General features: G+C 46.4%; 1 protein-coding gene and 1 long non-coding RNA gene across 2 annotated transcripts in view; both read left to right on the forward strand.

Annotated features, from left to right (window-relative positions):
* Chsy1 (chondroitin sulfate synthase 1) overlaps positions 1-13,037 on the forward strand; it is a 55,719-nt gene extending 42,682 nt beyond the window's left edge. Inside the window, exon 3 of the mRNA XM_075952476.1 lies at positions 10,147-13,037. Within this exon, the coding sequence (XP_075808591.1) occupies positions 10,147-11,736 (1,590 nt within the window). The 3' untranslated portion in view covers positions 11,737-13,037. The remainder of the gene's footprint in view (positions 1-10,146) is intronic.
* Positions 13,038-15,258: 2,221 nt separating this feature from the next.
* LOC142837709 (uncharacterized) lies at positions 15,259-23,974 on the forward strand. The gene is made up of 3 exons (XR_012908313.1): positions 15,259-15,306; positions 18,633-20,520; positions 21,420-23,974. It is a non-coding gene; the product is annotated as an uncharacterized LOC142837709 (long non-coding RNA).
* Positions 23,975-24,468: the final 494 nt, after the last annotated feature.

Raw genomic sequence — 24,468 nt, forward strand, 5'->3', positions numbered from 1 at the left:
GTATAAACCAGACTGGCTCACAGAGATCCAGGCTCTGATATTGTCTTTTTAGGATAGAAGTTTCTGACTTTATAAAATCTAGTTTATCAATTCTTTCTTTTCTAGGATTGTATTCTATCCATTTGGTCATTGCTGAGTCATCTAGAATTTCTTATGTCATTTTGTGGTTTTATATTTTCCTTTTAGGTCTGTGATCTGTTTTGAATTACTTTTTGTGAAGAGTAGCTCGCTGTTGTTGTTTTGTCTATGTGAATGTCCAGTTCCAGTATTATTTGTTAGATTTCTTTTTTTCTGGTGTGGTGCCCTTGTAGGTTGCCTTTGTCAGTTGCCTGCATTTTTTGTTTCTTAATACACACACACACACACACACACACACACACACACACACACTCATGCATGCATGCATGCATACACACACATATATTTGACATTAAAATATAATTATGCCATTTCTCCTTTTCACTCTCCCCCATCCAGCCCTTCCCATAACTCCCTTTTATATCCTTAAATATATAAATACAGTCTGTTTGGTCTGTATAATGTTACTTGTACATATGTGATCTCAGGGCTGACCATTTGGTATTAGATAATCAATTTGGAGGCTTTTCTTTGGAGAAGACTATTCTTACTTGTCTGTAGTTCTTTGTGTAGGGCTGAGGCCTCCTGAGCTTTCCTCCTTCCACATCAGTCTGCCTGTTTGTTGGTGCTGTTCTTACTCAGGTCTTGTTTAGGCAGCCAATGTTGATGAGACTTTATGGGTGTAACTTCTGACATTTCTGTGAGATAAAATCTCACAGCAAACTTTCTGTTTCTTTGACTCTTGGACTATTTCCACACTCCTGCCATAATTGAGCCTTAGGTACAAGAGTTGTGCTGTAGATGGCACCAGTTGGGCAGGATACCCCATGGCCATTTCTTCTCTGCATTTTGATTGGTTTTGTTTTTCTGTAGTGGTCACTACCTGTTGCAAAGAGAGGTTTTTTTCATGAGGGGAGAGGACTACACTTACCTGTGGGTATAAAGACAAATATAGGGTGATGTTAGGGATTGTGCTGGTTTAGTCGGAAGGTACTTAATAGGTTTTCTTCCAAGATCCGTAACTTCACTAGCCTTAGGTACTTGGCTGGGTTTCCACTACTATGCATGATTTCTCTCTTGTTGAGTAGGCCTGAAATCCAATTAGAGAGCTCTTGGTTACCCAAGGTTTGTGTGCCATATTGCACCTTAGGGCTATTGAGACATGCTGGTTATTGTTTTAGTTCATAGGCTCATAACTGGATATGACTTTTGGTTTCTTCCCTCCTGTGGAAGCTTGCATGGTGCCTTCCTACCTCCAGATCTTGTGTCCGAAGTGCATGGTATCTTGAGCAAAATGAGCTTTGTGTCAGCCTTTGGGAGGCAACCAAGGGCAACAGCTTGAAGCAGGTGGGGGGAGGGCTCTTATGCTTGGTGTTGGGATTTTGTTATATAGTCTATGGTCTTTAAGGGGAACACTGTCGGCCCAGATGGAAACATTTCATTTATTTTCTCTCTCTCTCTCTCTCTCTCTCTCTCTCTCTCTCTCTCTCTCTCTCTCTCTCTCTCTCTCTCTCCAGACTTACATGTTTTATAAGTAATTTTAGGTATATGGACACTATGATTCCTTACGACTTTTTCAGACATCTTTACTTTATTATGTTGCCCTCTTTCTTCCTTCTATGTCAGTATCCCTTCCCCATCAGTTTTTCCTGTTTTACCCTTCAGATCACTGTGCCCTGCTAATCTACTCATTGTTGCTTTCTCACCCCCACCTCCCTTTTACTTTCTAGTTTTTGTAGCTACCATAGATACTTCACATGAAGACTCAGATCTAGGAGCAGCAAATGAGATAGAACATGGAATGTTTGTCTTTCTGTATGTTGAAGGTGGAATGGTGGGCTGCATTCCAGCCGCCCCGGCTCCCGCATGGCTAGCTTATGACCCGAAATAATTACACAGAAACTGTATTCTTTTAAACACCGCCTGGCCCATTAGTTCCAGCCTCTTATTGGCTAATTCTCACATCTTGATTAACCCCTATTTAATAATCTGTGTAGCACCACGAGTGTGGCTTACCAGGAAAGATCTTAACCTGCGTCTGTGTCGGTGGGAGAATCATGACGACTGCCTGACTCAGCTTTTTTCTCCCAGAATTCAGTTCTGTCTACTCCACCCACCTAAGGGCTGGCCTATCAAAAAGCTAAGCAGTTTCTTTATTAATTAACCAATGAAAGCAACAGATAGATGACACTCCCACATCATCTGTGTCTGGATTGTCTTACTTAATATGACTTTCCCCCCTTTTTTAATTAATTAATTTTTATTTTTTAAAAAATAAAAAACCTATCATTTTTTATTTAACATACCAATTCCAGTTCCCACTCCCTTCCCTACTCCCATTCCTCCCACCCTACCCCCCATCTACCTAGAGAAATTCCCAGGAATCTACAAGGATGACCCCAGCGAAGACCTTAAGCAGTAGAGGAGAGGGTGCCCAAATTGGCCTTGATGAATATCTTAAATATTACCATAGAACCTTCATCCAGCAACTGATGGAAACAGAGGCAGAGACACACAGTGAAGCACTGGACTGAGCTCCCAACATCAAGTTGAAGAGTGGGAGGAATGAGAATATGAACAAAGAGGTCAAGACCATGATAGGTACACCCACTGAAACAGTTTACTGAGCTAATGAGAGCTCACATACTCCAGATGAACAGGGAAGGAACCAGCATAGGGCCACACAAGACCATCTGAATGTGGGTGACCGTTGTATGGCTGGGGCAGACTGAGGGATCGCTGACAGTGGCACCAGGATTTATCCCTACTGCTTGTTCTGGCTTTTTAGGAGCCTATTCTCTTTGGATGGATACCTTGCCTAGCCTAGATATAGGAGGGAGGGCCTTGGATCTTCCCCCAAATCAATATGATCTTTTCTAGTTCTATCCATTTACCTGCAAGTTTTGTGTTTGCAGTTTTCTGTACAGCTGAATTGCATTCTATGTGTACGTGTAGATTTTGAAGGATTGTGGGTTTTTCCATTCCTAGCTATTGTGAATAGAGTGACCGTGAAATATGGCTGAGTAAGTGTGTGTGTAGAGTAGGATGTGAATCTTTTGGGCACATGCCTAGGAGTGGTATAGTTAGTTGGGGCTTACGGTAGGCTTATTTTTAGATTTTTTGAGCAGTGGTTCTCAGCCTTTCTAATGCTGTGATACAGTTCCTCATCTTGTGGCAACCCCAACCATAAAGTTATTTTCGTTGCTACATCATAGCTCTAATTTTGCTACTGCTAATGAATCGTAATGTAAATAGTTTTGGAGATAAGAGGTTTTCAAAAGGGATGCAACCCACAGGTTCAGAACCAATGTTTTTGAGGGTCTTCCAAACTCATTTCCAGAGTAGCTAAACCAGTTTGCACTCCTGCCACAGCAAATGAGAATTTCCTTTCCCCACACCCCCTCCAGCCATTCTGGTTGGGATTGTAATGATCTGTTCTGTCTCCTTAAGAGTCAAGCCATGCCCCCCCCCCCAGTCTGCTGAGACAGGCTGATCTTCAGAGACCTGTATGCAGTCCCGTGCTCTTGGGACCTGCTGCCCCCTGCCTGCCACCACACGACCCGCTGCCTGCAACCTCACTGCATGGTGTGCCTATCCATCTTGTCTCTGTCTCTTGCTTGGTCTTGTGCGCTGTCCCTTCCTGGGATTGGCTGCTCTCAGGGCCTGCTGCCTGCCACCACCAGGGATCTGCAGCATTTTTAATAATCCATTACATTAATGCCGTGACTCTGATAGGCTTTCCTGCCCAAGTCTCTCTCCCAGGGTCGGATACCTTCAGAGACTTGCGGCATGGTCTCACGTGCAGTCCCTGCTCTCGGGACCGCTGCCTCCTGCCTGCCCCAACATGACCCGCTGCCTGCCACCACTTGGGGGGACCTGCAGCATTTCTGCCACTGCAGCTACTTGGGGATCCGCAACAATTTTTAATAATCCATTACAGGGGTAAGATAAAAATCTCAAAAGTTGTTTTGATTTGGTTGCTGTCAGGGGCCAGCCTCAACAAAAATACCTTTCTCCAGGTGGAGGTGTGGGAATTTAGAAATATAGTAAGAAATATGAAGACATGAATAAAAATAATAAAAAGCAGAAACATATAGGATAGTATCGGGAAGAAATTCCAGTGAGTACTGAAAATTTGCCCGTGTTTAATTTTCCAGCAGCTTAATATACCCCTGACCTCAAAAAAGGTAAAACAAAAGACTGCATTAACACACAAATTGAAAGCCATGGACTACATTCACCCCCATGTTCTAGACTCCTGCCCTAGACCAAACACTCTGTAGGCAAACCACTCACTGGGTAGAATCCCAAGTTATTTCCATAAAGGGAACTGGAACTTAGTTGGATCCTTGGGCTTTTGTTTTATGTAGAAACCAAGTACTTCCCTATTCTTGGAGCACACGGTCTGGCAATTAGCCACACTTGTTGACAATAGCCTTGCCAGAGCAGACCTTTGAGAGAAACAGGCCCCATACTCTCCACCTTTGGCCTCTTTGGCCTCCACAGGTTGCCTGTGTTTTGAAAGCCATTTTTATAGCTTCTCTGGGAATTCTACGTTTTGAAATTGAAAGTTTTTTTAAAGATTTCTTTTTAATTTTGTATATATGTGTGTTTGTATGAGTATATTCACACGTGAGTGCAGTTGCCCGAGTAGGCCAGAAGGAGGGCCTGGATCTCTTGAAGCTGGAGCTGCAGGAAGAGGCAGCTTCTGTCTCTCCCCCACTTCTCCGTTCTCTCTCTATCTCTCTCTGTCTCTCTCTTCCCCTTCTCCCTTTCTCTTCTATAACCCACTGAATAAATATTCAACATCACTCTGCGTGGCGAGCCTATCCATGTCTCTGGTCTCTCATCCACCGTGTGGCCCCCTGCCCGGAACCAGCCACCTTTAGAGACCTGTGGTGTGGTCTCATGTCATGCCTGTCTGTCTGTCTCTCTCTCTTTATGAGACTGGCTGCCCCATCATCTCCCACCACGTGGCTCCCTGCCTGGGAGTCATGGCCCGCTGCAGCCACTCAAGGAACTGTGCTGTCCCTGCCTGGGATTGGTTGCTCTGGGAACCCGCTACCCCCTGCAGCTGCTTTGGGACCTGCAGCCACTGGGGGATCCACAGCATTTTACTTAATCTATTACACCTTTCCTTTTGATCTTTTGTGAAAGCAAAGAACTCTTGGAGCTGTAGAGGTGATGTAGAGGTTAAGAGCATGTCCTAGGGTTTCTGTTGCCGTAACAAAACACCAAGACTAAAGCAACTTGGGAAGAAAGGATTTATTTTAGCTTAGTTTGTAGTTCATCATCTGCAAAGTCAAATCAGGATCTCAAGGCAGGAACTGGGAGGCAGAAACCAATGCAGAGACCATGGAGGAGTGCTGCTTACTGGCTTGCTTCCCATGGCTTGCTTGTTCTACTTCCATATATACCCCAAGATCACCTAACCACAGGTGGCACCACCCACAATGGGCTGGGCCCTCCAGCATCAATCACTAGTTAAGAAAATGCTTCCATAGGCCGGTGTGTTGGGGGCAGTTTAGGTTCCATTTTCTCAAATGACTCTAGCTTGTGTCAGTTGAAAAAAAAAATAATAATAAAATAAAATCCAGGATAGAACACAACTGCTTTTGCAGAAGATCCATGTTTGGTTCCCAGCAACCACATTACGGCTCATAACCTCTTCTGACCTCTGAGGGTTATTTAGTGCATGTGGTACATACACTCAGGCACACACAGCATAAAATATTTTTTCTTAGAAAAGGAACTTCTGCTTTTGAATTGTAACTGAAATAAGAACCACCCTTCCCCTTTAGACTAGTGCATTGGTGGTGACAGATGGAACATTAATCTCCTATGGATCATGCTCAAGACTTAGCTATCCAGAATTATAATTCACATGCACTCATGTATTTTACACACACACACACACACATACACGGGCATGTGTGATCCTGTGTAGGGTATAAAAACTCATCAAACAATAGAAGTATTTTTTGGTAGTTCTGATTTCAATGTGTGAAATTGTCAAGGGAGCTTTTGAGGCAAGCACTGGCCTCTAGCAGCCTCTACAACCTGTTTGGTCACCTATTCCAATATGCCAATTAAAGACAAGCAGAAGACTTACATGGTGTGGCCATACTGTTGAAATGGAAAAGGGAGTTCAGGGACCCCCCCCCCAAGTCCTTCTTTGGGGTGCTGACATTTCTCTGGGTTCAAGTAGAGGAAGGAAAAAATTGTGTGAGGGGACAAAATGCTTCATGAAAGGTTATTGCTTCTGCTGCAGGGTGTGGGGTCTGCCCTATGGGTCTGTTGTGGAAATCCAAGGCAGCTGGAGAGGAAAGGTTGAAGAGATGATTAACAGAAACAAGACAAGGCAGAGATTCCCTACACACTTTCAGTTCCCCTGCTGGTGCCAAGTGGAGAGAATGCTTCAGCAAAATCAGCTCCTAAATGCTTGTTTCTAAACAAAGTGGGGTGCATATCTCTGGTGTACCGTGCGGGGTGTGCTCTCAGGGCCCTAACTCAGTAAGTCTTAAGATGCAACTCCTGTGTCTATCTTTATCTTTTTTCAGTTGGTTAGTTTTAAATTGGAATATAATACTACTTGATAAAGTCTATAAACTAAAATAGCACAAAGTATTTATGTAGAGTGAGATTTTTATAGTAAAAATCCTGGTGAGAAATTACCTTGTTAGGTCATAGTATTTGACCTATAGATTTCCTTTCTCTTTTTATCTTTTTCATCCCTCCCTCCCCACTATACTTCCTAACTTGACAGGTCTCCACAGAAGAACTTGAGTTCACCTTCCTGTCCATTCATGTATTCCCCACCCCCAAGTCTCCCCACCCCATTTACCCCAGTACGCTCGTGCTCAGTTTCACTTTGCTTTGGCAGTCCTTTTGCTAGAACGTGAGTCATTTAACCGTATAGAAATGTTTGCTGTGTTGCTCCATGATCCATATTGACTAGAGTTCTGACATGGTGCCTTAGGGAAGCTCTGAGGATTGGATCCTGGCACTGTGGTGAGTTCTGATAAGACCCTTGCTAGGTGCCCTTTTCTTTTTCTTTTCCTTTTAGTTTTTAAATCCTCGTTTTAATTGTTTGGATAGGAATGTGCTATATGTATTTTTCCCCACTCCCCTTCCCTTCTCTCCTCTCCCTTTCCACCCTCCCCCTGCCCCCCAACTGTCCCAATTTACTCAGGAGATTTTGTCCTTTTTTTCCTTTCCTAGGTGATTCATGTCTGTCTCTCTTAGGGTTCTTGGTGCTCATTTCAGCGAGCCAGGATTCACCTTATCCCTTTTCCTTGCTGGGCCTTTTGGATTCTCACTCTGCACAGTGCCATCCCCAAGAGTGGAGTAAACGTTTGATGCCACATCTGAATAGGACTTTTCATTAGAAGATAGTTCTGTGTAAAATTCCTTCCACACAACATGGCCATAATTGCTTCTTTAGTTACAAATGATGATGGGGTAGAGGAGAAAAGGACACATGTACATTTCCTCTCACATGGAATCTGGGTTAAAGAAAAAGGCCTCCCGATGACCTGAAAGCAGAGGGTGTAATACACTTGAGGAAAGGAGGAGGAACAGGGCTGGATGAGGACAAGAGGAGGGTGCTGGAGGGTGGGTATGAACAAAGCCCAACAGTACACTGTGTACACACGCAGGTGAGCCCAGCGTTGTCTACCCTGACCAACTAAGAGACCAGGCTTTGTAAGGAGTAGAGATAGGGCCTGTGCAGTTTCCTGACTGTAGATAGGGTTTTCCAAACCTCCACTCACAAAACCTTTGTTGTCGTCCAGTGGTTTGTGTGCTCTACTACACAGAGGACTTAAGTTCTACCAGCAGATTTGGTTTAACTTGGCCAAGCTCAATTCTCGGTGACTTTGAAATGAGCCAAACCAGACAGCCTAAAAGCCGGACTGGCCCTCCCTGTCCCTTGCCCATTGCTGCAAGGGGTGAGCTAACCTGGCAGTGCTGGAAGACTCACCCTGGTGATGAGGACAGGGGAGAACTTCTGGACTGACTAGCCCTGCAACTAACCACCCAGGTCTGGAACCAGGGCACCCCTTTAATCCCAGCACTCAGGAAGCACAGGCTGGTGGATCTCTGGGAGTTTGAGGCCAGCCTGATCTACAAAGCGAGTTCCAGTACAGCCAGGACTGTTTCACAGAAAAACCCTGTCTCAAAAAAACAAACAACAAAAAATAACAGAACCAGGGCTAAGAGTTGGCCCACCCCCAGCCTTAACCCCGTCCAGTATCTGCAGGAGCACATGAAGGGGCTGGTCCTGCAGACCTAAAGCAGCAGGATCTCCACTACACATGGCAACAACAGGATATCCAAGATGAGTCCCAGTGAGGGCCCAGCATTGATGGTGGTGCGGGACCAGAGGCCTCAAGTCAGATCAATGGCTCTTTGCAGTGAACAGTTGCAAATAAAGATACCTGGACAAAGATACAGGGTTTACTGCGTGTCTCACTGTGCCACACTACAGCTTCAATGATGAGATTTTCCCCCCTTTTTTTTCCTTTTCCTTTTTTCTCTTAAATTTTGTTTTTTCTCAGGGGATGACAGTTGCATGGGCAGAGGGCAGATACAAAGGAACAGGGAAATGAATGGGATCAAGATAACATGATGTAAAAGACACAAAGAATAAATAAGAAGAAAGTTTAAAGAGTTCTGCTTTGAAGCATGAATTGAAATGCCTGCGGCTATATAAGGATATTTTTAAATATTTTAAATGTGGGAGTGGCTATTTAAATCCTTTTTTTATTTTCAATTCTATGTGCACATTTGTCTGTGTGAGAGTGTCAGATTCCCTGAAACTAGAATTATAGTTGTGAGCTGCCATGTGGGTGCTGAGATTTGAACGAGTCCTCTGAAGAACAGCTCTCCTATTTAAATTATTTAAATTATTTTATCTGGAGTTGTGATAGTTTAACATTGTTTTAAAACCATTTCCGCCGGGCGGTGGTAGCACACGCCTTTAATCCCAGCACTCGGGAGGCAGAGGCAGGCGGATTTCTCTGAGTTCGAGGCCAGCCTGGTCTACAAGAGCTAGTGCCAGGACAGGCTCCAAAGCTACAGAGAAACCCTGTCTTGAAAAACCAAAAAAACAAAACAAACAAACAAAAAAAACCATTTCCCATTTCTTTAAAAAACAAAAGGCTAAGAAAGTTTGGGCAATGGAGCTCTAATCCAGACACTGTTCATCTGTAGCAGTGATAGTCTGCTGATGTACGGTGTTTAATGAGGGCAGTAATGAAATCACTAACAGGAAGAACAAGGGCCCACCAAGGATGTTGGCATTTGTTGCGGTGGACAAGGATACTTGCTAATGAGACCTCAGAAGGCATTTGTATGGGAGATTAGATGTGGGTAGATGATGGCTATGTCCAGCTGCACTAGAAGTTTCTGGGAATAACATGACCTTGGAATTAGCCCCGTTTGGTTTACAGCAGAACGGCACGGGATCTTGAGGTATCTTAGAGCAGGGAGATGCCTCTGCTGGAGCAAAAATGGTCGAGCTGCTTTGTTGAACAAAGAATAAGGACTGACTCCACAGTGGAACTGGAACTATCAGTTTTAAATGTTGTAAGGATATAGAGAAGGTTCTGTAATTTTTTTTTTAATAACAGATTTTTATTAGCTTGTTTTCTTTAAGGACCTTCTAACTTTGTGTTATGGTATTCCTCTTTGACTTTTCAAGACAGGGTTTCTCTGTGTAGTCCTGGCTGTCCTGGAACTCGCTCTGTAGACCAGGCTGGCTTCAAACTCACAGAGACACCTGCCTCTGCTTCCCGAGCAGAGATGGTGTTGAAATAGAAATAAAATGCCCCACCTGCAGAGGGCTGCTCTGAAGATCCATAGCTGTGGCCCTCGTAATTCTGGCCAGGGTCTTTAGCCCTTAGCCATTCATTGCCCAGCATTTCATTGAAATGTTTCGTAAGCCTTTCGTATCTATTCACTTCTGTTTTCAGATTCGTCTTTAGAGTTAGTGGTTGTTTGAGGATTGGAAAGGATGGAATGACACTTAAGCAATGCTAAACCAGGAGTCTTTTCTTTCCTTAACAGATGCAGCAGCTGTTTTACGAGAATTACGAACAGAACAAGAAAGGGTACATTAGAGATCTCCATAGCAGTAAAATCCACCGAGCAATCACCTTACACCCCAACAAAAACCCACCCTACCAATACAGGCTACACAGTTACATGCTCAGCCGCAAGATCGCCGAACTGCGCCATCGCACAATCCAGTTGCACCGGGAAATCGTCCTGATGAGTAAGTACAGCAGCACAGAGGTCCACAAGGAAGACCTCCGGCTGGGCATCCCTCCCTCCTTTATGCGCTTTCAAGCCCGCCAGCGAGAGGAGATCCTGGAGTGGGAGTTTCTGACTGGAAAATACTTATATTCAGCCACTGACGGCCAGCCTCCCCGGAGAGGGATGGACTCGGCACAGAAGGAGGCCTTGGACGACATCGTCATGCAGGTGATGGAGATGATCAATGCCAATGCCAAGACCCGAGGGCGCATCATCGACTTCAAGGAGATCCAGTATGGCTACCGGCGCGTGAACCCCATGTACGGGGCCGAGTACATCCTGGACCTGCTGCTCCTGTATAAGAAGCACAAAGGGAAGAAGATGACAGTCCCTGTGAGGAGGCATGCGTACCTGCAGCAGACCTTCAGTAAGATCCAGTTTGTGGAGCATGAGGAGCTGGATGCGCAGGAGCTGGCCAACAGAATCAACCAGGACTCCGGGTCCCTGTCCTTCCTGTCCAATTCCCTGAAGAAGCTCGTTCCCTTCCAGCTACCTGGGTCCAAGATTGAGCACAAAGAGCCCAAAGAAAAGAAGATAAACATTCTGATCCCTTTGTCTGGACGCTTTGACATGTTTGCAAGGTTCATGGGAAACTTTGAGAAGACATGTCTCATTCCAAATCAAAACGTCAAGCTCGTCGTTCTGCTCTTCAATTCTGACTCCAACCCTGACAAGGCCAAACAGGTTGAACTGATGAGAGATTACCGAGTCAAGTACCCTAAAGCTGACATGCAGGTTTTACCTGTGTCCGGAGGGTTTTCAAGAGCGCTGGCCCTAGAAGTAGGATCTTCCCAGTTTAGTAATGACTCTTTGCTCTTCTTCTGTGATGTTGACCTGGTATTTACTGTGGAGTTCCTACAACGGTGTCGCGCAAACACAGTGCTGGGTCAGCAAATCTATTTCCCAATCATTTTTAGCCAGTACGATCCAAAGATTGTTTATAGTGGGAAGGTTCCCAGTGACAACCATTTTGCCTTTACTCAAAAAACCGGCTTCTGGAGAAACTATGGGTTTGGCATTACTTGTATTTATAAGGGAGATCTTGTGAGAGTGGGAGGCTTTGACGTCTCCATCCAAGGCTGGGGTCTAGAGGATGTGGACCTCTTTAACAAGGTTGTCCAGGCTGGGTTGAAGATATTCCGGAGCCAGGAGGTTGGAGTCGTCCACATCCACCACCCTGTCTTCTGTGACCCCAATCTGGATCCCAAACAGTATAAAATGTGCTTGGGGTCGAAAGCATCGACGTATGGGTCCACACAGCAGCTGGCCGAGATGTGGCTGGAAAAAAATGACCCCAGTTACAGCAAAAGCGGCAGTAATGGCTCTGCCAGGACAGCCTGATTCCAGCCCCACTGGAAAGGATGTTTTTAATTGCCTAATTTATTTTTCAAAAACTTTTTTGTATGATGAGTTTTTTGAAGTCCGTACAAGGATATATTTTCCAAGTGGTTTTCTTACACAGGACTCCTTTAAGATTGAACTTTTTGAACAAAAATGTGATCAATGTTTGCCTTTGAACACATCTTGCTGAACATGATGTAGCACCTGCTTAATCCTGACTTGAAACATACCCGGTGAACAAAACTTTTATAGTGAGTTTTTGGTTTTATACATTTCTTTTCCAGACAACCCCTCCCTCCTCTGTAGTCCTATGGCAGAAACCGTGAACATTCCTAAGAAGTATTATTGTGGCACACACACTGTAACTCTGGTAAATGCTCTGTTGTGACTGTTAACTTTGCACAAATTCTACCTTTTTACCTTTTTTAAACAATTTTTTAAGTCATCTTTGGTTCCAGTCACAAAGTAAGCAGGCATGGTAATAGCTGTATTGTCGCTGTCTACAGGACAGCTTTCCAGATTGGTCGTCTGCCCCAGGCTGGGCTCCACCCTCCGTGGCCACCTGGGCTTCGCTAGCCGGGGACCGAGGAGAGCACAGTTACGGCTGATGCCACTGTAATTCCTTGGCCAAAGCAGACCTGGCACTGAAGCCCAAGGCGAACTTGGCATTTTCTCTGCCCCTTCTCTTTAGGGTACAGTATTATTTAGGGTGACAAAGAATGGCTGTTAGTAGTGTAATGGATGCAAGCTACACAGCAAACCCCTAATGAAAATGTGAGGGGCAAAGTTGGGGTTCTGTTCTCTTGATCCTGTGTTGTGGGGGGAGATGGTCGCTTCATTTTTTAATTACTGTTTTGTTCTATCTTGTTTATCTGAAGTACCTTTAATTTATTTAATACCATTGTTTAGATCTCTTCCATTTTGAGTACTTGTCAGTTACTAGTATTTATGTGTACCGTGGGCGTGATTAGAATGTTTTATTTGCGGTAAACCGATCTCCAAAGATTTCCTTTTGAAAACACTTTTTCCTCATCCTTAATTTGTACATTCCCATCTTGCTAAATATCAAGTGTTCTTTGATAATTTTGGTGCTCATGTGTTTTGGGGACAGAAGTGAAATGACTCTCCTGTTAAACCAGAATGTTTGTTTTCAACTCACAGATCAAACGTGCCTTAATAATTTGTTTTCATTTAGATTTCAAACAGTTGATAGATTTGCCATTTTTAATATACATCATTGGAGATCTGCTTATTTGTAAATAGCCTATTGCACATTTGAACAAATAAACCAGTGGACAATATTTTTCTATGGTACTTTGCAGACCCATTTTGTCTCATTATTTTTGTGTTAGTTGAAGAATTGAATTACATTTGGAAAGTAAAACACTGAAACATGGACTCAGCCTTTTCAGTTATTTGAGTCAGCGCTTCTATGGACTGCAGGTGGGAGTGGCGTGGACCTGCTTCGCGTTTAGGGTAAACTCATCCCTTTTCCCCCCATCAGCTTGCTGATTGAATGCAAAAAAAAACCAAAACAAAACAACTACAGTGATTCAGCCCAGGCAGGCTTGTCTGGCTCCTGACTATACATACACCCTCATCAGCCCAGAGGTTAAGCAGTGTCCCATGTGAAACCACCAACACTGATTCCTTGGGGTTTTAGGTTCGATCTAACCAGAGGGGAAAAAATGCACAGAGTTGCTATGGTATCCAGAAATCCGAAGGTGGCCTCTGGTGCTCTCAGCAAGGTTCTGTGGATGAGAACTTCTCCCCGCCCCCAGGAGAGGCTTCTGCAGTGTGATGCCTTGTGCTCTCAGAATTGCTGTAATCTGCCTACTTCCCACTCCATCTATGCAGTTGGTGGCTTCCCCTGCCCGTGGAGAAACCAGAACAGTCTTATCCTCCAGTGAAGAAGAGCATCATCCACAGCTGATGGCGTGCCATGTCTGTGCGCGTGTGTCCGACACCAGCTGTAGGGAGTGACACATGGTTTAACTTTCTCCTTGCTCCTCTGTCCTCACTCCACCATCTACCACACAGGTCTCCCCAACTCTCTGCCTGTCTCCAGGAATGCTGTTAGCCCCTTTCCCAGTTCCCCGCCCTTGCTAACATCTGTGATGTCTGCTACCCCCAAGTTCAGCTCTCATCCCGTCACTCTCTGGTGACCACAGTGTCCTTCCAGAGGGAGTCTCAATAATCTCACTTGTCCCAGCCCTCAAGCTGGACACAGCCTGCTGACCATTATCCCTTACTCAGGACACCTATAACCACACCAGTCTGGTTCAGCACCGTGGGCTGGCAGGCTCTGACACTCTGAAACATCCCATTGTCCACACTGATGCCACCTTAGACCCGCCTCCGCACCTCCCACCTGTGTGCATGTGATTATGACTTAATCCTTCCCTCGTGTGGTCATTTCCCCCTCAATAGACCTCATGGTAGCTGCACCTGGGCCTCTTGATCCCGGTGGTTCCCTGGTGTGTTGGGAACTGTGCTTCCTACTCTTTGAAATGGAATTCCTTGTAAGTCCTATGGTCATTGGATGGGCTGCGACTTGCCACCCTCACCCTGAACTGAGAAATACAGCCCTCAAGCCCCAGGGAAGCTTTCTAACTAATACTTTATTCTGTATGGGCTGCTTTGTCTTGAGACAGAGTCTCACTATATGACTGGCTTGAAACTCACTCTGTGGACCATGCTGGCCTCAACTCGGAGATCCACCTGCCTCTGTCTCCTGACATGTGCCATCAAACCCAGCTGCATTGCCTTATTTTTTTTTTTTAAAAATATATTAAGAAACTCGTGTGTCCCAAACACACTGGACAAATCCTAATGACAATATTTTTTAAATTAAGAATGTGAATGGGGTTAGGGCAGGGAAGAGATCACTGTGCTCAAGGGCATGCAGATGGAAGCTTCTTTCCCTGTCCAGCCATCCAGTGCAAGATTCTTTGCATAGTAGACTGCCGGGTTTGTATGTATCCTGGTGAAGAAAGTGTATGTGTGTATATGATGAAAAAATCGAGTATCCTATAATACATAGATCCCAGCAGGAATATCTGTTGCCTCTTGGGGTACTTTAGGGCAGAGCAGAGATCCATGGCCCTCTGCTGTCTGGAGGCATTTGGGAGGGCAGGCCTGGCAGGTTTGGATGCTGTGTTTAGACTTGGAGGCATTCTGAGAGTGGTGGAGTAAGGTAGTCACAGACAGCCCTGACAGATGTTGGTATCTGGTATGTCACTCTCAGAAGTAACATTTTGCTGGACCTGGCGGTCTGGGCCTTGAGCCATAACACCCTGAGACCCTCATGTTTCAAAAGGAAGGCAAGGCTCACACAGTACTAGTTCTGAAATACCCGCTCTGGGCTGTAGATAGGCTGACCCTGGGAGAGAAAGTGGAGCAGAAAGTCAATTAAGCCTGAAAGCAGGAAGAAGTAGAAACCTTCCTAAATCTACCAATCAAGTTCCAGCCCTCTGGGCATGTCTGTCCCACCTCTTTCCTGCCCAGCCCTGTCCACATCCTGTTTTACCAAGTCCTTCAAGCCCGGGTCTCAACACAGCCCAGCAATAGGTAGGTGTGAGGTTTCTTCTCCCCAGGCTGCAGGTTTGTGGACTTTGCTAATACATCCTCCGCTTGCTGTTTATCACAGTTGGACTTGACTTCCTCCTGTCCCTGGAAGGACCATGGGGACCTGGTGTTCTCGGCAGGCAGCTTCATCCAGTACCCAGTGTGCTCTCAGTCCAAGGACACTCCCCTTCTGGGAAGGGAATGCTTACATTAAAAAGTCACCCTGTTGCCAGCGCCCTTGTCTTTAAAGACAGGCTCTTAGTGACCTTGGAGTTGACTACTCAAGTCCCAGTGCCTAAAGGTCGCAGAGCCTTTGGAGGGATCCCAGGTGCCAGCCCTCCCCACCCTGTACAGCTCCGGCCCGCCCTGGGGATTAGGCTGGGTTACTACTGGTACAAAGACCTGTAATCTGGGTTGCAAAGGAGCTTACATGCCACGCGACCGGGAGCCAGCTGGGGTTGTGTCGGCTAAGGTGGCTGCACAGGGCTGCCATCCACACAGGCGAGTCCCCTGGCACTTCGCAAGTCCTTAAAAGCAGCCATTTTCTGTTCTGCGTGGAAACGTCCTCCCTGCATTTGCTTAGCCTGACTTATAAATGCAGTCATTGAAGATGGGAACGGGGGAGTCCTGTGGAGTACCCCACAACTGGTTGAGCTGTAGAATCTCCGATAGAAAACGCTACATTGTTTTCCTGTGCTCCGCAGTTCAGTGGGTTCACGTCCTTGTGTGGTTGTTGAGTCTTTTCTCTAAATCTTCAAAAGCCACGGGTCCTACGCTGCAGCTGTGGTCTTCCTGTTTCACTAGTTTTGACGAAAAGCAAGTATTGCCCTTTACGGAGCATTCTAGCCGTACTCCCTTTGAGATAGAGCAGCCTTAATGGATTGCTTTTAAGGAGAATATTTAAAAATCGATCAAGTCATTTAATGTTAAGGACAGATAAGAAGCCCTATAGTCTCTAAGGCCATGTCTGGGATGAGCTGCTCTCTGCATGACGCAGACCAGCACAGGAGCATTCACGAGGCTCCTGGCTGCCACCTCCTGTGACTGCTTTCTGCTCCTCACCCTTGTTAGAGCCTCAGTTGCTCTAAATCACCTTCTCTGGGCAAAGAAAACCCTGCGAGTTTGACTTCAAAATGAACTTTAACCTCAATTATTCTGAATGAAACATGGCTCTTCAGGCAAAGCTAGATTCTTGTCCCGTAGTTAAAGGGGGTCCTTGTTTCCGTGCCCCAATGCATTTTCCACACCCCCAGGCTGAAGCTAGAAATAAGTACATTTCTGAAAGTATACTCTGAAAGACTCTCAGTATTGTAAAGGAAGTATTTTAAATCTCCATTGGGTTAAAAATATGGAAAAATTTCATTCACTAAACACGAGAGGGCTTTTTGCCCTTTTCATTGCAACAGTACATAGTAGGTATTGCAAGTTAGGGGTGATTTAAAGCTACGGGAAGAATGTAGGTTCTGTGTAGATCCTATAGTGCTTTCCATGAAACGATTGGACATCACAGAGTTTGCCATCTACGTCTACAGAGGCCCTGGAGCCAATCCCTGGGTGACTAGGGTTTGACCATTCATGACAACGGGAAGTCAACTGGGAACTGTCATTTGATCAGCAGTGACATTTTGTGCTCACTAGCATTTCTAACAAATCCTTCTGAAACACCAAGCTGAAGGGATGGCTCAGTGGTTAAGAGTACACACTGCTTGTAGAGGACCTGAGTTCCGTTCCCAGCATCCGCGTAGGGTGATTCACAACTGCCTATGCCAACCCCAGGAGGTCTGGCATGCCCTTCTGGACTCTGCGGGAACCTGCATCTACATGCACACACCCTCTCCCAGACAGCACAGCTAAAAATAAATCTTTTCAAAAAAACCTTTTCAAATTAAAACTTAATGAGGTACTGGGATGTAGCTTCAGTGGTTGAGCGCTTACCTACTGTGTGTAAGACCCTGGGTTTGGTCCCCAGGACCACACAAGCACAAAATATATATAAAGAAAATGAACTTCAGCAACAAAACCACACCAGAGAATTACTGAGTAGACTGCCCTGTATGATGTTGGCCATACCATCCTGGGGAAAAGGGCAACTCCTAAACGCAACCCCGTGGCCACAAAACTTGAGTCATGGCAAAAAGAGGAAAGGGCAGACCTAAGGGTGAGTCAGGCGAGCTCCAGATATGTGGCCTCTTGGGGAATGAGGTCCAGTCATAGGCTTGCCCTGGAGACAGGCAGGCAGGCCGAAAAAACGGAAGCTGCCAGCTCAAGATAAAGGCAGCTCTTTCCAGACTTGATGAGGTGGTAGGAGCACAGGGTAAAGTGGGGAGGTGTGATGGGGAGCCCAGGCGTCCCTCGGGGAACCGGGGCATGATTTTTCTGGCGGAAAAGTGCGTATTTGCAAATGCATGAGCGTGAACTTTGATTGACCTACTTAGCCTGGGCTCTACGTTAGTTTTGAAGACTGTTTTATCAAATGACATTATGATAGGTGCTGGTTAAAATTTTTCTAATTGTTGCCAGGCAGTGGTGGCACACACCTTTGACCCCAATACTTGGGAGAAGGAAGCAGGTGGATCTCTGTGAGTTCAAGGCCAGCCTGGTCCACAGAGTGAAATTTAGGACAGCCAGGGCTACACAAAAGCTCTGTCTCTAAAAACAGACAACAACAATAACAACAAATTTTGTTGTTGACTTAGGTATTACTGGAAGGCTCAGTACATCACTAAAGTGTTTATCCATGGGTTAGTCCCAGTGATGAAGACTCCACCAAAGAGTGTTTTCATCAGAAGAATGGGCAAAAGGAAGACATGATCCACCCCTCATCAGTGCACTGGGGATTTCTCTGGGGACCTTGGGCTCCAGGGAAGTGACCATAATCACACATACCCTAGTGGCTTTCCAAGAGCCAGAGTCTGATGTGGCTGCCATCCCTGGGAAATGTGCTTACGTCATGTCATGACTTGTGGGTCTTTCTAATTGGATTCAGAGATGGGCCTGTCCCCCTGCGAGGCTGTGCCCTCGAGCTAGTGAGTGCCAGCCCTTGCTCTGAGCTGAGCTGTCAGAGCAGTCACTGTCTGGGCCACATCCTCAGGCGGATGTGACTGGTAGATTTCAGCAGTGAGGGAGGATTGGAAAGCTCAGTCCAGCCCCAGCTGGTTTCCTGTGGGTCTGCCAGAAGTGCGAGGCAGGCAGCCTGAGGTGCGGCGCCTGCCCAGAGAGTCCTCCCTGCTGCCAGGCCAGCAGTCCTGCAGCAAGGATGGTGCTTGACTTCCGCTCCCCTCCTGTTAGTTCAGAGGCACGTACAGACCATCTCTCTCCCCTCCCCTCAGGTGACGGCTGATGTGACTCTTCTCTTCAAGTCGCTCCTGCCACAAATAATTGTTCCCTGATTGCTCAACTGCTCCGGTGCCCTCTCCCCACTTCCCAGTATTCCGTTTCCCAATAGGAATACTCCTTCCTGGCTGCCTCTCAGTTTCAAATGAGAAGGAAAATATCCACGAGCCCCGGGATTCAGAATCACACAGAGTTCCATAGGTTTGGGATAAAAATGCCACCGTTTGTCCTAAAATAAATCATCTGAGAAAGTGTGAGGTTGCCAGCTTTGCAAGATCGTGGCATTGGACGGAATCTCTACTTTGGACAAACAATGGCTGTGCTTTGGCTTTGAATGAGCAGGTATCTGTTACCACGAATCTAGGAACTCTCCCAGTCTGTGGCTCTGGGGCGAGCCAGAGAGCCAGAGGCAAGCATGCTACCAGGCTCCAGGCATGTCGGCCAGCGTCTGTCTGTGAAGGATGTTGCTTTACCGTGGCATTCTGAAATGTCAGGGCCCAAGGTTCAAAACAGACAGGGTAAGGGACAGCGGGTCCTCACACTGTGAGAGGTATAAGTGTAGCTCATGTTACAGACAGACCTGTGGTTACATAAACACATGAGAACATGCAGGGAAGGGTGTCAACTAAGATAAGGGATTGGGGAGCTGTTTGCTATGGCACTGCCTAGGAGCCATGTTACTCAGAACCAAGCAAAACCGAGTTTGGGTCAGCAGTGGTCTGGAACCAGCTCAGACTGGAGAAGGAGCCTCTTTTCCAGCTACGCCTGTGACGTTACAACAGGAGTCAGAAATAGACCTAAGTGGAGGATTTGCACTTCAGAAGTGACCAGGGCTTCAAAGCAGGTGTTTTAACTTTTTTTTTTCTAAGTTGGGTTCGCCACCTAGCACTGGTTTGAGTCAACTCCACAGACCCCAGGCCCTGCCCGCAGCTGGGTGCTCTCAGATTTCCAGGGCCAAGGTTTGGTTTCCTTTCTATGAAGTGGGCGTGGTTACCCTCACCTCCTCAGACTGAGAGCAGAGCTGACTGGCTTTGGCTGTCCTAAAGCTTTATGTCGGTTATAGTGCCAACTGCCCTCACTATCCCTCACGTCAACTGAAACTCCCTCCAGACCCACACGCGATGAGAGATGCCCTGCTCACTCCCCTCCTCCATCCCAGCCCCTCCCTTAAAGAAACAACAATTTTTAAAAACCCAACCAAACACCTAATACATCGCTGTGGTTCAAGCTCAGACTGCTTGGTGGACCGTCCTGCGCTTTAACCCAGTGTGCCTCAACTGCCTTTCTGACTTTACCTGTCCGCATAAACCCGTCTCATCTCTGCAGTCAAGAGGAAACCAGTGGATCATTCTCTGAAGGGCAGCAACTCTAGTCACATGACATCTGGAGAACCCTCTGCCCGACTGGGAACACCTGCAGACTTGCCCAGTGCTAGCCTCAGTCTAAGGTCCCTTCCTGCTTGTCACAGCAGGTTCTAGGTTTTTAGCTGTGTCTCCCTGTCTGTCACCTAGCGGCCACAGTAGACTGGCAGGACCAGGACACACTCATCTTGGAGACTCACGAGGGACCTGAAAAGTCACTGTGCAAAGCCAAGTTAGTCACCCTGTGTGTTGGCTGGGGTGTTTGTCAAAGGAAAATAAGAGCCAACATGAGATCGTCCTAAAAAGAGCTATGACTGTCAACTTTTCCAAGGAAACAACCAACCAGCTCTTGGTAAAAGAGCCATGGAATACCTCCCTGCTGGACTCCTGAAATGGCTGTCTGTGGGGCAGTGACTCAGTGCCCGGCTCTCCAGAGATGCTACTTCAATTGTGGCTTTCTTCATCCTTGTGACGTCAGTGCTGCTGACCTCGGCTGCAGAGGAGGAATTGGAGCCCAGAGAGTGTGAGTAACACGCCTAAGGTCACAGAGCTGATAAATAGTAGATCTGTTCAAACAGATCGGCCTCCTTCTGGTAAATGGTGTGTGGCGGGGGTGGGGGTGGGGATGGGGATGTGTCGTGTCTGGTTGTCAGGATGGTAAGATCCTCAGCTTAGAGTACGGTCCTGCTACCAGGAAGTGGTGGCCCCTGTCTGCGGTGAATGATTGATAAGCTATAGACTTATGAGGGTGGACTAGTATTGACAAGCTATAGACTCATACATAAGAGATCTTTTCACAATTGCTCCACTTTAAGAAAGGTTAAAGTTTTTGAGCTGGGTGGTGCAAACATAATCCCAGCACCTGAGAGGCTGACACTGGAGAATTGTGAGTCAGAGGCCAGACCAGGCCACATAGTGAGTTTTAGGCTAGCCTGGGCTACATAGTAAAATTCTGTCTCAAAAAAAAGTTATGTTTCTTAAAATTCCATGTCTTAGTATGGTTTTTGTTGTTATTATCACAACAAAACACCTGTGCCCAAATACTTTATAAAAACTAGAGATTTATTAGCTTACAGTGCTAGGGACCGGGAAGTCCAAAGAGCATGCTGGCCTCTGGTGAGGGTCACTGATGTGGTCGAGGGCAGCTCACGGTGAGACGGAGCAAGCATGCTAGATTGGGTCTCAAGCCATCATGGGAACCCACCTTCACAACCTCAACTAACTGGAGTTACCTCACGACGTCATCTTGGGGTGGAGGGCCGCATTTAAAAGAAGCATTGCATTCGTGTGCTAGTCAGTACAAAAAGAAAGAAAAGAAACCTTCAAAATACACAGTATTCAGAAGATTCTAACTCCAGGAAGGGTAGAATAGCTCGGGTCAAACTGATCCTCTCTCTCACCGGCAGTAATTGTATCCCACAGAAAAAGCAACCGTAAGAAACAAAATGGAAATGAAGAAATGGCTCAGCAGTTAAGAGCCCTGGTTGCTGTTCCCAGGTTCAGTTCCCAACCCCCACATGGTGGCTTACAATTCCAGGGGATCTGACATCTTCTTCTGGCCTCTGGAGGTACCACATGCACATGATGAACAGACATCTATGCAGGCAAAACATCCCTACACATAAAAAAAAAAATATTTAACTGAAAGCAGAGGAGCAGCTACTCCAAGCGATGGTGACTTTGAGAGCATGTGCAAATAGGAGCAGCCTACTCTGGGAGAAGAGAACTTCACCGAGACACACATTGAACAGCCCAGACCACTTAGAAGTGGGAGATCAGGACTCCCTGTTGTTCTTGGCTTGAGGCGCCAGAGGAAAGCGTTTGGAGCTGCCAAGAGAGCTAGCTGGCAGTTGAGGAGGAGGTCCCAGGAAGGAGCAGTACCAGAGGCTGGAACGACTGAGTCTACAAGGTTTCTCACTTACCAACCTCAAGTGACTTCTAATTTGGTTGGTGTGGACAGACTCCATGGAACTCAGGAGGAAGTCATAGCTGGTGGTCCTAGGACAGCAAATCAGATTAGCTCCTGCAGCAGGGAGAGACAGAGTTTGGAATTAGAATCTCATTAAGATAAAGGATGGGCTGACAGCTCAGTGGGTGTGGAGTCTAACAAACGAGGAGCTGAGCTGAGCTCAGATCTCCGGAACCCACATGTACAGCCGTCGCCTCTCACTGGACGCAGAACAAGAACACCTTGGCTTGTGATTGCTACTCTGCGTTGACCTGAGGCCTGATATGCAGAACATAGTGACTGCTGGGCTCATCTAGGGACCCCTTTGGTCACTGTCATGTTCTCCCTCCTCACTGTAGGGCTTCTCTCTATGGGATGACCTCACTCCTGCTCAATGGTCCACTTTTCCCACTCAGAAAATGCTTGTCACCCTCTCCACCCACTGCCCCAACACAGCCAGGCACAGGGACAAATGTGGCACCAGGCTCACACCTCAAGGTGCCAGTCCTAAGGTGCCAGCTGTTACGGGGTTTCCAAGTAAGTTGAATCGAGACAAGTGGCCCGGATGGAAATCGCCCATCTCCACACGATCTCTTGACTCCTCCTCACCTAGGAAGTCCCCATGTCATCTCATGGGCTCAAGCTAATAACGCCGACTGATTTATACACTGTGTGTGTTGCGGGAGGTGGAACCCAGGGCTTGGGGTGCTAGCTAGTACTTTACCCTGCTCCAGTGCCTCTCAGGTTTAAGGTGAAGCACTTAGCTACAGTTGCTCCTCAACTTACAATGAAGTTTCGTGCTCGTAAACAATCCACAGACTGAAAACACTCAGGGTAAAACATGCATTTGCTAGAGCTGGGTGTGCAGCTCACTGACAGAGCACTTGTCCTAAGCATAATGCTGTGGACCAGATGCCTGGAGTTCACACAACACACAACACACACACACACACACACACACACACACACACACACCATGCTTTTGCTACACCTAACCAGTGAGAATCCTAGCTTCCCTTTGTAATTGTGGGCATCTGGGGCTGTTGTTCCCTAATGAAACCCAGTGCTGACCGGATGGTTTGCCCTCACTAGTATGGGAAAATCTATGATTTTAAATTATGCGTACAGTTTCTACTTGAATGCCTACCGCTTTTACTCTGTCACGTACTCAAAAATCTCAGCTGCATCTCTCCCCCTACAGCTGGGGACCACGGTCTGTGTTGTTCCTCCACATTTATATTATCAGTGTTCATCTTCCGTGTGTCGTCTGTGTTTTGTCTGTGTTTATAATCTGTGCACTCCTGTAACAACTGTCCCTGGAGGTAATGGCTGTCCTACAGCCAACTGCCGGCCGGAATGAGGGAACCACAAGGCTGGGGCTGGTAAAATGGTGTGGGGGTGGGAGAAGCAGTTGCCACCAAGCCTGACAGCTGAGTTCAGTCCCCAGAACTCACAAAATGAAACTTGGAGAGCACCCACTCTCAAAAGCTGTCCTCTGACCTCTGCATGTGAACCTTGGTTCTGTACTTGTGCATACATGCACAAACACACACTAGATGAAAAAATTGTAAAACTAAAAACAGAGTGAGTAGGGTATTGTTCCAGATACAATCCTGGCTTACTGTCCTGTAGTGGGGACAGGTTGGGTAAAACCTGGGGTAGGAAGATGGTGAGTATCCAAACCAGAGAGCTCAGAAATGGCTCTATGGATAACTGGATACCACATGCGACAGAGGTGGCGTGTAGGGACTATGTTTTGGCTCAATGGTAGAGGGCTTGCCTAGGATACACAAGGCCCTGGGTTCAGTGCTTGATGTGGGACAAATGTCTATATTCTGTCAATTTTATTTTAAATAAATACTGATTGGCCAGTAGCCAGGCAGGAAGTATAGGTGGGACAACCAGACAGGAAGTAGAAGCAGGTCAATGAGAACAGGAAAATTCTGGGAAGGTATAAGAGTTAATAAGAAGCCTGAGCTAATGGGCCAATCAGTTTATAGGTTTTTTGTTGTTGTTGTTGTTTTTTTTCGAGACAGGGTTTCTCGGTGGCTTTTGGAGCCTGTCCTGGAACTAGCTCTGTAGACCAGGCTGGTCTCGAACTCACAGAGATCCGCCTGCCTCTGCCTCCTGAGTGCTGGGATTAAAGGCGTGCGCCACCATTGCCTGGCTTCAGTTTATAGTTAATGTGGACCTCTGTGTGATTTCTTTGGGACTTAACGATCATGGGAACTAGGCTGGACAGAAAACTCAGACAATAAGAGCTCAGTACTGAAAAAAATAAAACAGGCACCATGCAGATCTATGGCAGAGGATTGAGTCTTAAGCTCATAGAGCTGTAACCATTACATACATAACCGACCCTTACCCACAAAACAATGGCAGAAGACAAGAGTGTGTAACATAGCCAGATAGCTTCCAGAGCTTGAGGTGAGGAAGGATTTCCTTAGAAAAATAAATTCCCCAAATGTTCGCTACAAGGGAAAGGATTTGCACCTGCAAGCCCTTCAAGGCGTCATAAGAAAC

This window comes from Microtus pennsylvanicus, chromosome 18, assembly GCF_037038515.1.
Source record: "Microtus pennsylvanicus isolate mMicPen1 chromosome 18, mMicPen1.hap1, whole genome shotgun sequence".
Classification (NCBI taxonomy): Eukaryota; Metazoa; Chordata; class Mammalia; order Rodentia; family Cricetidae; genus Microtus; species Microtus pennsylvanicus.